The sequence below is a fragment of the Magallana gigas genome, chromosome 6, assembly GCF_963853765.1.
Source record: "Magallana gigas chromosome 6, xbMagGiga1.1, whole genome shotgun sequence".
Taxonomy (NCBI): Eukaryota; Metazoa; Mollusca; class Bivalvia; order Ostreida; family Ostreidae; genus Magallana; species Magallana gigas.
In genome coordinates, this window is record NC_088858.1 from 5,196,310 (window position 1) to 5,213,139 (window position 16,830).

Below are 16,830 nucleotides of genomic sequence, written 5' to 3' on the forward strand. Positions count from 1 at the left end.
CTGAATTTTTGCCCATATTGTCTGACTTTCACTGTCTGTTACAATGGTCACTTAAAGACAAGCTGCGAGACATTAAAAGAAATAACGCCTAAGAAGCAGTTGACCCACCAACTTGGGTCTCCCACTTTCACATTTTAAATAAACCAAAAACCAAATTTTTCTATCCTTTAATACAACTAGAATTAGCTGCAGAACTGTAGCTCTCCGGGAAAAAAAATATTGACAGACCGGAGAGCTACAGGGCCACCCATTGAAAAAATTGTATATTTATTGCGCAGAAAAACGTGCTCTAGTTTTCGACTAATTTACCTTATTTATACGCAAATTCTGTGAAAACAATTATTACCATTAAATTCTTCATGCAATTTACTACTGATATCGTCTCTTCACTTGCCTCGGATAGTCTTTTAAACACCATCACCAGTCCCGTAAATTCATGTGGTGCACTTTGTTTACATGTGGCGACTCTCGATCTCGATGTAAATTCAACATACTTGATTTTCCGAGGTCGGTAGCGTGTTTCGGAGAAAGTCTGAGACAAATAAAGAGGCGATATCAGTAGTAAATTGCATGAAGAATTTAATGGTACTAATTGTTTTTACAGAATTTGCGTATAAATAGGTAAACCAGTCCAAAACTAGCGCACGTTTTTCTGCGCAATAAATATACATTTTTTTCAATGGGTGGCCCTGTAGCTCTCCGGTCTGTCAATGGTTTTTTTCCCCGGAGAGCTACAGTTCTGCAGCTAAACTAGAATATATTATTACCGAACTAGAAAAAGACAAGTTTTAATGAACTTTATCGTAACATATCGATAGCTGAAATATCAAATGTTCTTTCAAAATTAAACATCGGGAAAGCTCCTGGTTTAGACAATGTATCTATCTACATGATTAAATGCGGTCAAACTGATACATTCCAATCTTTTCATAAGTCATTAAATGGCTGTCTTACGTTTGGGCATTATCCCAAACTTTGGTCTTCAGGATATATTACACATATTCATAAGTTTAAAGTAATGATATTTCTGACCCAATAATTATAGAGGCATTACTGTTACAAATACAAATGCAATTATGAAAATATGGATATTTGGCCTGATTATTTTTTGGAAAAGTATCAAATTTTTTATGGTTGTCAGATATGATTTACTCGAAAAGTGAGAACGTCAGAACATATGATATTCTGAAGTCAAATATTATGAAGTATTATAGTACTAAAGATGGTAGAATGTATGCCCGTTTTGTTGATTGTCAAAAAGCTTTCAATACAGTCGTTCATTTAGAAATTAAAATTAAACTTATCAGAATTGGTGTAGGAACAAACTTTTATAAATTATCAAAAGTATGTATTCATTGAGGAAATCTTGTGTCAGACAAGAACATAAAATCACAGACTTATTACTATTTAAATGAGTGTAAAACAAGGCGACAATCTTTGTCTCAGTTCGTTTAAAAGTGTTATCAATGCTCTCTTTATGTATCTAAACTCATCTGCTGATCCTGTTTTTGAACAAAAACCCAATCAATTGCTTGATGAATTATTTTATTCATCAGGAGATGGTTTGCAATACAAGCTCAATATATTGCAACAATACTGCAATGAGTGGTTTCTCAATATTATTGCATCTTAAACTAAGAAAGAAAATATTCCAAAAACGCACTCTCTAAATCTAAATTTAACCTTGCTGATGTTGTCTCTGAATAAAAATCCTTACATGTAGGCGTATCATTTTGATCCTAAGGCACATTCTCCTTTGCTCAAAAGCAGATTTATCTTATCAAAAAGCCTTTTTTCAAACTAAAAAAAGATTTCATTTCTCTAAATCCGGACATCTAAACCACAATTCCCAGTTTTGATCACAATTTATTGTACATAGCGGAAATCTGGAATTATTTTAATCCATTTGCAATAAAAAATCATATCTCTTGTTGTGCATTTAACAAAATTTATACCAATGCACTTTGTGATAAATTACATTTGAAGTTTTGCAAATGAATAATTGTTGTGCGTAGATATGCAACAAACTTTGCTGTTCCATGTTCGATTTCCACTAACAGAGAAGTGGCTTAGTTTGAAAGGGATTAAAAAACAGTTTGTGCGACAACAGACACTATATTGTCTGTTTCAAACACTTTGTTGACACCTTTCCAACACCGCAAAATCTTTACCCAACTTTTTTTGCAGATAGAAATTTATACAATCAGGGGATGCAGCAATAAAGGGGAAATCCTTAAAAACAAAGATTGCAAGTCTCTTTAAATATATTCTATGCAATGTGTATCGTTCCGATCCTCTCAAATTGTCGTTTAACTGTATTCCACCTGTATCTCAAGCGACTATGTAGTGCGCGGCCAGGGCACTAGGTTCCGTTCGTCATCGAAAGCAAAATTTTTGTCTTGCCTAGATGGCAGAGTCGGTAGCGTGGTGGCCACTCACTGCTAGGAGAATGGGTTCCAGAGGTCGGGAGTTCAAGCCTCGGTCGGGGCGGAGGTGGAGCTCCAACAAAAGTGAAATTCCCTGTGCATTAAATATATATATATATATATATATATATATATATATATATATATATATATATATTCCACTTTAGAATCGATAACTTATATTGCGGTAGTCAAGGTTAAAAGGGAAAATTCCGTATTCATGAACTCTAGTAAACACTAGTTTGATACGTGTATCTAATCACGTACTCTCTTGTGTCGCCATGGGGTTTGGGTATTCATTCGAAATGTGAAAATGACCATCATCGGAAGTGTGGATTTCAAACTTTTAAGAAATAGTCTTGTTTTTTGTTTTTAAACTATACACTTCGTTTGCCTGTTAGAGAAGAAGATTTTAGATAAAATCAGTTCATTTTAACAATATTACAGTGTTTTGTCTTTATACCAGATCCAGGACCTTAGGGCTTTAAACTTTAAGAATATTATATTAAACTTTCCGGCTTTTTAGACCAATGTGCGTATTTTGTCTCCTGAATGTAAAGAATATTTTAAAGTTGTTATGCATGTTCACTACAGGAACCTAGAGCTTCATCAAAAACATCGACGCCCTATACCATATGACCGTAGGTTACACAATTACTTGCTCATTATAACAATGTACTTAGTTCCCCTACTAGATGTCTAAGAGTAAAAAAAAATTCTCTCCAAATATTGCATTTTATTAACAGATATTTATACCCCCAAGCAACGCAGTTTTGACTGGCCCGTAAGTCAGTCTATTCGTACATCAGTCAGTCCTATAAAAAAAATTGTGTGTTTAGGGTAACACTGATGAAAAAATTAGGTTAGATAGGTAGGGATTTTTTAAATTTTATCATATTGTTTTATGCATGAGTGTTTGTGTCACATTTAAAATTGGGGTTTTAATAGAAATAATATAAAAAATCACAATCTGATAAAAACAGACATCTAAAAATGGTAGGATCGGGGCATTTTTGTAGGTTAGGTAGGGTTACCCTAAACACACAACTTTTTTTTAAGGCCTAACTCCTCCTTAACCGCTGTACATTATATAAATAGTGCCTGTTTGGAAGGGTAAGAGTTGAAAATGACACCCCGAGAAAACCATTGTCAAAGGATCGACGTGAAGCGGAGGTTGACAAATATTTTCGAGGGGTGTCAATTTCAACTCCTACCCTCCTGAACAGGCACTATTTGATTTATTATACTGAATGTCTTTATATTAAAGAATTATTTACTGCTTTTATATATATTTGGCGTTCCACTGTTCCTGAATTCAAATCCAATCAAAAAGTCGGACTCGTTAATAATCTATTCTATCTGTAACCACTCCACCAATCTAGACATGACTTAGATCGGGGAAATTTAAGACAGCGTTCTTAGATTTCAAAGGTATTAATGATTTATTACAAAAGTTAGATTTTTTTAAAGATATGCCTCTTTGAAACAAAAATCGGAAATGGCAGTTTTCAAGACGATGGCTGATTCAAAACGTTAAGTTTGAACTAATTTTGTTTTTAAGAGGCAGATTTTCACAGCAATGGAGATTCCTCTTTTATAAATCGTAAAATCTGCCACATTTGTCTGTAACAATTTTCAAATTTATTTCATAGTCTTTTAAAAGTACAGACTTTTCAGTTCGAGATAAAATTTTATACTGCTTTATGTACAACTTTGCATGCAAGAAAAAAATTACATCGAAATCTGTAACTTTGATTTATTTCATTTCATATGCAACTCCTTTAGGGGAAAATAGCTAAGGAGCTGCAACAACTTTTATATCTGCATGTTGTATGAACCTCCAGAAAATTCATCTTATTCAAAAGGTATAAACCATAGCATTCTAGATTGTATTAAAAAGATATAGCTCATTACCACAATCACGGCAATTATTTATGTGGCGATTGTAATGCTAGAGTCTACACGAAACCAGATTTTATTGTAATTGGTTATAATGGTTACATTCATCTTCATTCAAATTACATTGTAGACCAACAAATTCTCAATCTCCAAAATATGGACTCCAAATTAGATAATCAAGACAGAGATTTATTAGATCTTTGTTTCAAATCATCTGAAAATACTTAGTGGTGGTACGTTTAGAAATAAAATTTGAAACTATGCGTGTTGTACATTTAATGTGTGTAGCATAGTTGACTATGTTCTTAAATAAAAAACATTTTGAATCAAGTATTATATTTTGGGGTATCTGAATTTTTGCCCATATTGTCTGACTTTCACTGTCTGTTACAATGGTCACTTAAAGACAAGCTGCGAGACATTAAAAGAAATAACGCCTAAGAAGCAGTTGACCCACCAACTTGGGTCTCCCACTTTCACATTTTAAATAAACCAAAAACCAATTTATTCTATCGTTTAATACAACTAGAATATATTATTAAAAGAAAAGTTTTAATGAAGTTTATCGTAACATATCGATAGCTGAAATACCAACTGTTTTTTATCAAAATTAAAGATCGGGAGAGCTCCTGGTTTAGACAATCTATCTATCTACATGATTAAATGCGGTCAATCTGATATATTGCAATCTTTTCATAAATGGCTGTTTTACTTTTGGGCATTATCCCAAACTTTGGTCTTCAGGATATATTACACCTATTCACAAGTTTAAAGTAATGTTATTTTTGACCCAATATTTATAGAGGCATTATTGTTACAAATGCAGTTATTAAAAATATGCATGTTCGGCCTTATTATTTTTAGGAAAAGTATCAAATTATTAATGGCTGTCAGATTGGATTTACTCGAAAAGCGAGAACCTCGGGACATATGATATTCTGGAGACAATTATTATTTAATACTATAGTACTAAGGATGGTAGAATGTATGCCCGTTTTGTTGATTTTCAAAAAGTTTTCGATAAAGCCGTTCATTCAGAAATTAAAATTAATCTGGTGTAGGAACAAACTTTTATGAATTATCAAAAGTATGTATTCATTGAGGAAATCTTGTGTCAGACAAGAACATAAAATCACAGACTTATTACTATTTAAATGGGTGTAAAACAAGGCGACAATCTTTGTCTCAATTTATTTAAAAGTGTTATCAATGCTCTCTTTATGTATCTTAACTCATCTGCTGATCCTGTTTTTGAACTGAAACCCAATCAATTGCTTGATGAATTATTATATTCATCAGGAGATGGTTTGCAATACAAGCTCAATATATTGCAACAATACTGCAATGAGTTTCTCAAAGTGGTTTCTCAATATTATTGCATCTTAAACTAAGAAAGAAAATATTCCAAAAAGCACTCTCTAAATCTAAATTTAACCTTGCTGATGTTGTCTCTGAAAACAAATCATTACATGTAGGTGTATCATTTTGTTCCTCAGGCACATTCTCCTTTGCTCAAAAGCAGATTTATCAAAAAGCCTTTTTTCAAACTCAAAAAGGATTTCATTTCTCTAAATCCGGACATCTAAACCACAATTCCCAGTTTTGATCACAATTTATTGTACATAGCGGAAATCTGGAATTATTTTAATCCATTTGCAATAAAAAATCATCTCTTGTTGTGCATTTAACAAAATTTATACCAATGCACTATGTGATAAATTACATTTGAAGTTTTGCAAATGAATAATTGTTGTGCGTAGATATGCAACAAACTTTGCTGTTCCATGTTCGATTTCCACTAACAGAGAAGTGGCTTAGTTTGAAAGGGATTAAAAAACAGTTTGCAATCTGCAACAAATTTGCTGTTCCATGTAAATACTTTCGATTTCCACAAACAGAGAAGTTTGAAAGAGATTAAAAAACAATTTGTGCGACAACAGACATTATATTGTCTGTTCCAAACACTTTGTTGACACCTTTCCAACACCGCAAAATCTTTACTTAACTTTGTTTGCATATAAAAATTCTGATTCATGCTGGTCAACTTCAACAAACGTCAAACAGCATGATCAGCCATCCATTAAAACTGTTCACCTCGTTAAATGTGAGCCAGCCACCGACAAAACAGATATGTTATCCGAAAGTAAAAGGAGAATTATACATTCCACAAACAGATATCAACAATAACAACGGAATTCAAACAGTTTCGTTGAAAAACTTGCATGTAAATAGGTAATTTCATATATTAAATAATACAAATTAACCAATAAAATATGCATATAGATACATGTCTATGCATTATAAAATACTGTTACTGTTTTAGACAAGTGTACCAGTACTTTATCGGAATGTTTCAAATTATTTTAGAGGTTGGATGTGATATTCAGTGTCAAAATATAAACAGCATGACCATCATTATATCTGCTGTGACCCAGAGAAAAAGTGTTGTGGGGAACATGACCTTTTTGAATGAATAACATCCTTAGAGGTGAGTTAACACTGACAAAATATTATACATGTTTATGTTTGGTTTTTTTTAATTGATTATTATCTACATAGGGTTCATTAATTAAACAGCAAAACAATATTTTTTTCACTTTTTTAACAAATATGGTAGATGTTTTGAGCTGGAAAAAAGGGAACTGAGAGAAGAAATCAAATATTGCAAGCCCTGAAAATGTAGAAAAATGTCTTCCGGGATAATCTTACAGGAAAAATTAAACATAATGACCTTACAGGAAAAATTATACAGGATTACATCAACATCAAACAATTTCTAGTACTGCCATCCCTCAACTTTCTCACATTTTTCCTTCAAATTTTGGCACCATATTACAACAAAGTTTTATTTTGGAAAGGAGCTGAGAGGTCAGGATCCTAGAAGTGGCAAGAGAAGAATCAACAAAAACTTGGCAAACAGAAAAAAACTAACCATGAAGGAAGAGTTCATATTGGTTATGCTGAAATTCAGAATCGGTTTAGACAATGCAACTCTTTCTGTTTTAATCAATGTGTCCGTTGGATATGTCTCGACCTTGTTCGGCACACTGATTAATTTCTAAGGTCAAATTTAAAACCCTGTTATCAACTGGCCATCCAAAGAAAAGATTCTTAAAGATATGCCTCAATCCTTTAATCTTAAATACTTTAATACTACATGAATAATTGACTGCACCGAAGTGTTAATTCAAAACCCCAAAAACTGTTCAGCTCAGGCAAGTACTTGGAGTAATTAGTAAGTCACATAAAACCCTTAAGGCTCTGGTGGCTATCCAACCAAATAGAGCTTTTACATTTGTTTCTAAATTCTGGAGTGGTAATGTCAGTTGACAAATTACTGTGGACAGCAAACTTGACCCTATTTTCCAGGGGATGATGTGATGGCAGACAGAGGATTCCAACTAAAAGATCTTTTTACCCTGAAAGGAGCATATTTTGATATGCCATCTAATACCCATGGGAGAAGAAATGGGAAGGGGAGATAACTGTCATCCAAACAAATTCTTGAAACTCGCAAGATTGCTTTTCTACGCATCCATGTAGAACGGGCTATCAGAAAACTTACGACGTACGTACTTTATTGTGTTGACATGGAGTTTGCGTATTCATACGAAATGAATAGGTTATAAGCAATCTTTGTGTGAAGTAAGAACTTCCAATAATTCTCCATAAGAAAGATATGAACTGGACACGAATTTTGTCATTTTCTGCTAGTGACCTTGACCTTGCCCGAATGACCTTGAGTCAAGGTCATGAGACACCCTTAGGACATAAGCAATCTTTGTGTGAAGTAAGTACTTCCAATGTTTCTCCATAAGAAAGATATGGACCGGACACGATTGCACAGACAGACGGACAAGGTGATTCCTATATACCTATATACTTCGTTTGCGGGGGGTATAACAATATTCTTCTCATAAAGTAATCAGCCAGGAAAGCTGAAACTTGTGTTGAAGCATCCTCAGGTAGTGTAGATTCAAAGTGGTGAAAATCATGACACCCGGGGGTAGGGTGGGACCACAATCGGGGGTCGAATTTTTACTTAGGAATATATAGAGTAAGTCTTTAAAAATCTTCTTCCCAGAAACTTATCAGCCAGGAAAGCTGAAACTTGTGTGGAAGCATCCTCAGTAGAGAAGATTCAAAGTTGTGAAGATTCAAAGTTGTGAAAATCATGACCCCTGGGGGTAGGGTGGGGCACAATGGAGGATCGAAGTTTTACATAGGAATATATAGAGTAAATTTTTAAAAATCTTCTCAGAAACTTATCAGCCAGGAAAGCTGAAACTTGTGTGGAAGCATCAACAGGTAGTGTAGATTCAAAGTTGTGAAAATCATGACCCCTTAGGGTAGGGTGGGGCACAATGGAGGGTCGAAGTTTTACATAGGAATATATGGAGTACATCTTTAAAAATCTTCTCAGAAACTAATCGGCCAGGAAAGCTGAAACTTGTGTGGAAGTATCCTCAGGTAGTGTAGATTCATTAGCATGCTTTAAGGACAAACCCTTTTTATTTTCAAAGAATTCAGTTGCATGGTTTTTAAATATCGTTAAAATTACAACACTTAGAAATTTTATGTACGACTTCCGGTTCGTGAAAATAAATATTTTAAATCAACAACTTGATATTTTAAAGGATGTAGGCCCTGTAAAGGTAAGAAGCAAACGTTTTTGAGAAATTGTGAGTTGGAAGGATGTTCAAAGTGAAAAACTGAGGCAAGCAGAAGATTAAGTTTAACTGTACCCTAATTTAATATAAACAAGCAACCGTCTGAGTCAAAATTTTGGACTATATTTAACGATTTACTTAGAGAAGAACAAGTTCATAATTCAGAAGAGAATTTGACAAATATCGTCAACATGATTAACCGGGAATGCATTTCATGTAAATCGCTGAAGATACGTTACTCTTTCAAAAATATTTGGGTTAAAATAACGCCATGTTAACTCGAATTTTCTCATATAGTTGACTATAAATCGCCAGATCTTATCTACGTTTCCTTTTTGATATGAAACTTAAATTTGCCTAGACTAATCGTCTAAATGCGTAATGTATGTCACTGGAGAAAGAGAATTTATATTACTATATTGCTAAAGTTTAACACGTTTGTGGTGTGATTTCGCTAGTTATGAGGGAATATTGCACTACCACGTAAATGCACCCATCCCCCATGGATACACCCCAGAGCGTTCATGGTGTTAGGAATAAACGAAATATATTAATTCAAAGTGGCTTTTAACAAGTATTTTGGCCTCTTCAATTACATGTTTATTCCTAATTAATGCATTTCCCCGCACAATATTTTTATTTCGTGAAGGGATGCTTCGCTTTGCGGTGCCCTTGTTAATATATGTATTTGTGATAGGCAATATTCTTTGTAGTACACTCGGTTTGCACAGTCAAATGTTGATTTGCTCCCTTTACTAAAAATAAATGATTACAGAGTGTAATATATTTGTTCTACTTTAATTTCCGGCTTTTATGGGTTTGTTCTGCTTATAACCTATACTCTACGTAAAACACTAGATATCATTGAGATTGTGACCATCTCCAAAAACCCTGCTTTAATAATGGACATTAGGATGAAACGCATTTCAGAAGAGTTGCTTTGACCTTACATATGTAACCAATAACTAAGAATATTTCTAGTTGGCATAGAACTTTTAATTCAAACTGATTGCAAACCTCTTTGACATTCGTTTGGTTAAATCTGATGAAGATTGATCCATTGGGAAGGAATTAAAGGTACAAAACTGGATTATGAAGAAACTTCACCTTTTCTTTTAGTTATATATATTTTAAAAAACAACACTTGTTGCAAAACGTAAGCGCTTTCATTTCTTCTTCAGACGTTTGACGATACATTTAAAAACAAATGATGTTTAAATCCTTGGATTTTAACATGATTTGTTTTTACTCGTAATTACGAGGTTTTTTCTCGTAATTAGGAAATCTTTTCTCGTAATAACGAGATAATTAACCCGTAATAACGAGATCTATTCTCGTAAAAACGAGGTAATTAACTCGTATTCAAGATACCTTTTCTCGTAATTAAGAGATTCTTTTTCCGCATTAACGAGATAATTCGTAATAACGAGGTCTTTTCTCGTATTCACGAGATATAAATATTTTTTATGTGGCTTTATTCTTCTTTCGTAGTAGGGATAGCGGGAATAAAAGAGAAATATCAGTAGCGGACAACGCCTTTTGGGAGAGTGTTTAACTTTAATAAATACAAGTTTTTATAGAATTTGTGATATCAGAAAAAATAACTTTTTTGGGCTTAATAAAGACACAATGTCTTTTTTTTAAGCCTCAGAGAATGTTGTACACATATCGCCGGTCTTCTGTTTACTTTAGAAGAATTGTACGAGAACCAGAGTAATAAGTCCTGTACATCTAAGCTGTGCACCTTGAACAAACCTTCCAAGAGAACGAAAGAGTGCTAAACAATTGATCAGTTGAACTTTTAAAAAAATATAAACAAGATGTAGATCAAACTCCTAACTTCATTGAAATGAAAAACAATGATTGCAAATCATTTTGCGATAGTTTATGTAGCAGGTTGCAAAACAAATATACTATTATTCACCATCGTTTGTATACCCCTGATAATGAAATTGAAGTCAGTGGTGATCTGAATGTAGGTCACCAAGAAGAAGTACATGTAGTTAAAGAAATAGTTACTTCAGATGCGATTAGGAATGGGGCGGAGGGAGCGAAGCGACTATGACCCTTGTTTATCGCGTAAATTAAAGTTAATATGATCTAAATTACTAAGAACATAAGTTTTTCATTGGCTGATTAAATGTTCTGCGCCAATCAAATATTATCTCTCTTTTGTTTGCGGCTCTTTAAACTGTCAATTGAAAACGCAAGGTCGCTGTGAACTTAACTGAATGTTTAGCGACTGCTGATTGGATGAAATGGGGGTTATGTTCTAAAAATATATTGTAGGGTTTTAAACACAATCTGTTCAATAATATATTTTACATCCACAATCCATGATTATTATTATATAGATAGAATCTCGTGGTTTGTGATGGTATATGCTTTTCATCCAACATAGTTTGTGATTTCTATCCCTGAACAAATGGTCCGTACAAGTTATTATTAATAATTTTGTATTTCTAGTCCAAAATTGATTTTAGATGAACGATAAAGATCAATTTCTAAGCCAAAAAAAAGGTTTTTTACAATAGAAATTCGTTCATGTAAGAGAAGATTTTTCAGTGTCAGCTGTTAACTTTGTTAACATTATCTCTATTCTAATTCTAAATTTCACAAAAGCGGAAAGAAAAATACTTTTGACGCCGTATTAAAGCACTTTAAGTAGTTTCTCTCGGGAACGATAAGCATCATAAGTGATCATAGCAGTTCAGTGAATTTGGCTGATTTTAGACTATTTTATGGATTGTTTTTAAACTTTTTGGTCACCTGAGTCATTTACTTGATTGCAATTGGTCGTGTTCGTAAACAATCTCCCATTTTGATTTATTCTCACAAATTGTAACTATTTTGAGTTTAAAGCATCTCTTGAATATGAGAAATATAAATTGTGAAATTTATAATATTACCATCCCGGGGTCTAATTGACGGGTGGCAAAATTTGAAAAAAAATATGCCAATTTAAAAAAAAATCTTTTCTTCCTCCATTCATATAGATTAAAAAAACACCTGAATGAATCGTTATGAAGCCAAAACCTGATCAAAGCATTAAACTATAGAATTTATAAAACAGAGTCAACTTTTAAAAAGTATTCTTTCGAAGCAAAGAAAGATGCAGTTTAGTATTTACCTAAAATAGAACTTGCATTAAATGTAATTATATAGACTAATAGGCGATTAATTTTACTATATTCTAGATTGTTAGTCATTGAATGATAACAAAGCGCTGCTTTCAAAGCAAATGCATTACTCGTAGAAATATAATTATTACTTCGAAGTATTAATACATAGAATTTTTTTTTAAATGTTAAAATACCTTATTTGTAAGTCGCTAGAGACAGTTTGTTTTGTTTTGGGGGAGTTGGTGTATTGTTTTGTTTTTAAGCTGTATTTTTATGGGTTTTCGTCTTGATTCCTAACCTCGCATATTCACATATTGTGATTAAAACATGTGATAAAAAAATGTTTTATGATTTGTGATGGTATATATATTTTTTTTATTTTAAGAAGATGAACTTAGTAAACCTACTTGATTCGTAGAAGTTCAATGTGAAAAGATTAATGAAGGTTCATTTTATGACCATTAAAGTCACATTCTTTAACCTTAACATACACTCAATTTGCTTGCGTATTACCGCAATGGTAGAGAATAAACTTCAAGAATATCTGTACACTTACTAAATGACCACATAACATCGCCCTAACACCAAAACCTCTGATATGAGGGCTACGGACTTCACAGTTTTAATAGAGGCCTCCTTGTACATCATTTTCATGTACATGTTCTTAGGTTCCCAGCTAGGTGCCGTTTTGTACAGAGGAATTTTTTTTTTTAAATAATTAAAATTATTATTACTTTATTTTCGCTTCAAAGCGTCGATTTGCGAAAAAGGCAAAGCATCTTGATTTCACTATAAACTTAATTCAAATGCGACATAACTAAGTTACTATATATTGTATGTTTCAAGTTTGTATATTACCTATATAATACGTATGACTATGTACAGTGTTTCAACTTTAACGGGCTTTAACTAAAAATTTATTCGTGCACGTTAATGTCACTCGTCTCGTGCAATATTTGTCCAATATTGACGCGGTGCAAATATTTATAACCTATGTCCATGCTATTTTTTGGTGTGTACGTCACATCGACTTTACGTATATGTAATTACCACGAGAGCAATTAAGTGATCGTATTTCATAATATTTGATATGACGCCAAATGGGGTCACATCATTCCAAAAATGATCAATAAGCCATTCCAAATCAAATATTGGAATGAATGAAAATATTAAATGCAAAACTAATTAAAGCTATGCATCAGTAGTTTGGTATGAGGGTTTGTTCATGCATCACCACTAGGCGTTTAATTATTGCCATCTAAGAGTAAACTTTGAGCAAGTCCGCCGATTTTCAACATTTTTAAATAAAGTTTTTGACAAAATTTCTACAAGCAAGATAATCATTATCTCATTTGGCCAATAGACTTCTTAAACTTTGCTGATTTTGAGACGTTGGTTTGGGAGGTAATCAGTTTGTTGTTCTGTCTCCACCCTGTGGGGGAGGTGAACCGCCGGAAGAGGCACGTCAGGGACCCTTCATAAATGAGCTCTGTCACATCTCCCCAGTTATTGCTCTCCGTGTTATCAGAATGCTGACAGTCTCGTTATAACCACATTATCAGGTATTACAAAGTTTTAATGGTATTGATCTGGTGCTTCTGGGAGTAATACTAAAGTTGTTTCCCCTTTGACATTGACATTTCATTACAAGGATATCATCCAGACAGCAAAGCACGGTAGGTGTAACATTTTTCTTTCTTTGTTTCAACCACAATGAATTGAAGTATTACATTTTCGCTTGTTTATTAATTTTTGCTTTGAAAAAATGTCTCGTGAAATGATGACAATTTAAAATTGTACAAAATCAGAAATTGTTTATCCGATCATGCAAAACATAAAATAAAACCAACAAAGAAACTAACTCTATTATTGATCTTTCGGATTAATATTAACAAAGAAAGAAACTTGTGAATGAAGATCAAAACTATCAGAGATTATTAAATAATGGATATGTATGTTGTAGTAATAAGCGTAATTTGCATTGGTGTTCCATTTAACAGCGCTTCTATTTAGTTTTGCGACTCATTCTTCGTTTTTTAAGTCTTCAATCTGATTCAATTCAAGTCCTATTCACAGTTGTTTGATCTTTTCTAACAAATGTTGCACATCAAATTTAACGCTCCATAATTATCAGAAATCAAAATCAGCGCGATTGCGAAAAATGTCATGTCCGTCTCTTTTTCGCCCATCACTGAAACAAGATGAGGAAATTGACAAATGGACTTTTCGACTTAAGTTCACACAGCACGCGGATAGGTCTTAAATCTCGGCAACGCGCCGTTAATCAAGTTGGAAACGAAGCTCTACTAGGTACCTCTTAATAATCCGTTTTGCGACGAAGAGAACCCATCTATTTTCGTGTAATGCAAAGACCTTTGTCTATATTGCGTGATGAGATTTGATATCTAAATATTAATTTCCTAATGCTGAAGTTACGTGTATTCACTCGATGTACACTCGCTTCCTCCATTCGGCCATATTTGATATATGTCAAAGTTTAGCTGTCCCCGGGGATTTTGTATGAAAATATTTCGATTTATGTGCTTAAATACGGTTACCAAATTCAGTGATATCATGCAATTAATTTAGATCATGTTCGTGTAAAGCTTCATTCCAGACGTAATAATCATAATCACATGCAAAAATACTTATCACACGAACAATAATTACCTGCCTTTAAAGTTAAAATGCATGACATTAAAGTTATATTTTTAGAACATGTATACAAAACAAAATTTCATAATTCAAAACTAATTTTGTTTTTCGTGTTCTACAGATTTAGGATGTGGAAGCGGTGTGTTTGGTTGGTGGTTCTTGCCGCATTTTCAGCCGTCTGTGCTGTGGACTTGGACAGCGTTACAGCGTGTTTGGTGCGAGAATACAATCTGTTCGCCCAGAAGCCCCATGTCACACCCACTGGTGACGTCCTAGAGTGTTCTGGCTTTGTTAAGGTCAACTCCTGCTGGGGAAGATGCGACTCTAGTGAGGTCAGAACCTAGCGTTTGTTTCCCAATAACCATGCGATTCCAGCGATGTAAAAAGCATAGATTACATTGTTCACTTTGAAAACAAAACGCTCCTCATATAAAGAATTAAATAAATCAAATGAATTGACACTTGTATATTGTTCAGGCATGCGGGTTTGTTAACAATATTATACCAATATCCTTTTATGATACATATTTGATAAGAACTATACGCATGCAAATGATTCAAGTGACTCTTTCTAATCGAATTTAAAGTAATAATACAATTGTGTAATATCTGAAAGGAACTAACGCATCGAACCTAAAAAGCATGGGCGAATGATACTCAAATATGTTTGATCTAAAAGGAATCTATTCACCATTGATGAAATAATAATGGCGGGTCTCTTCCACGGTAAAAAAAATGAATATTTTGGTGCGTGCACAATTGTCAGCGTTTGCCTTTTTTATTTTTTGATTTAAAAACACTTCATTGATTTTCGGGAGAAAAAAAAAGCATAAACCAATGTCGCAGATTATTGAGCAGGGTTTAGTTTTCAATTTAAATGTTAATGCCATTGTGTTGGGAAAAAAGGATTAAGATGAACAAGATAATTCTAAAGAAATGAATTTTTTAAGGAACTCTTGTTTTAATGTTTTGTTGGGCAATGGGGCAAATTTGCTTTCTAAAAGTACATAATTTTCCAGTTTACAACATTAGTGAGAAATCAATATTTTGAAAAATATTTTCAAAATTACGCAAGTATCATTAATTTCTAAATACATATAGGAATGTTGATATTTTTTTTTCACTGCGTACAAAAAGTCATCAATCTCAAAGTGTGCCTTTATTAGAGGTTTAATGGCTAATAGACATCACATTTTCTTCTTTGAAACAGATAGCAGATTATAAAATACCATTCAAGATTAGCAACCATCCAGTGTGTACGTATTCCCGCGTCCAAAAGCGGCGCGTGCGCCTTCCCAATTGTCACCCCGAGCATCCGGACCCTTACTATGTCGTGTACGACGCCTTGGCTTGTTCGTGTCGCTACTGCAATTCAAAGTACACAAGCTGTGAAACTCTTAATGGGTGATCTTATCTAAGCTTAAACTTTACCATAGGATCGTCTAACCAAACAAGGAGAGAGAGAAAACACCCAGCTGATTCACATGTTCCGAGCGTCACCAGGAGTGAAGGAAACATGATTATCCGTCCAAACTTTGTTATTAGTTTCTGACGTGGGAAATACTGTTGTATACAAGTGTTTAGTTGATTGGACACAAGAATAGGAATACGAATTTAGAGATCTTCCTGATAGATTACAAGCGTGCAATTTATTTATTGAATTGACTTTATATGCATATCAGTTACACTAACAGTTATAATGTCTGAATCTCTCGTTACAAATAAATACTTCGCTTTGATGTAAAATGTATCAGTAATAAACTTGTAGTTTTATGTTATTTGTCTGTCGTTTGTTTTGTCAGCGCAGTGATATTGATGAATCAGCTATCCCCATTTTCATTAATTTTCTATGATGTTCCTACAGGGTCTCAACAGTAAACAGATTTCCCTTGCATTGTGGGATAATCATAGTCATCTAATAAGTTAGTGAATGGAAACTGTCTTTAAATAAAGTTACATCAATATCTTCAGTTGCTAAAATACAAAAAATAATGTCGATTTTAAGAACATGATCTAGAGTACATGCATAGAGGAAAGATCAAAATGGAAAGCCTTGAA

General features: G+C 33.4%; 1 protein-coding gene across 1 annotated transcript; it reads left to right on the top strand.

Annotated features, from left to right (window-relative positions):
• Nucleotides 1-14,900: 14,900 nt before the first annotated feature.
• On the top strand, nt 14,901-16,180 carry LOC105337871 (thyrostimulin beta-5 subunit). The gene is made up of 2 exons (XM_011442798.4): nt 14,901-15,104; nt 15,983-16,180. The coding sequence occupies exons 1-2, from the start codon at nt 14,901-14,903 to the stop codon at nt 16,178-16,180; spliced, it is 402 nt and encodes a 133-aa protein (XP_011441100.1).
• Nucleotides 16,181-16,830: the final 650 nt, after the last annotated feature.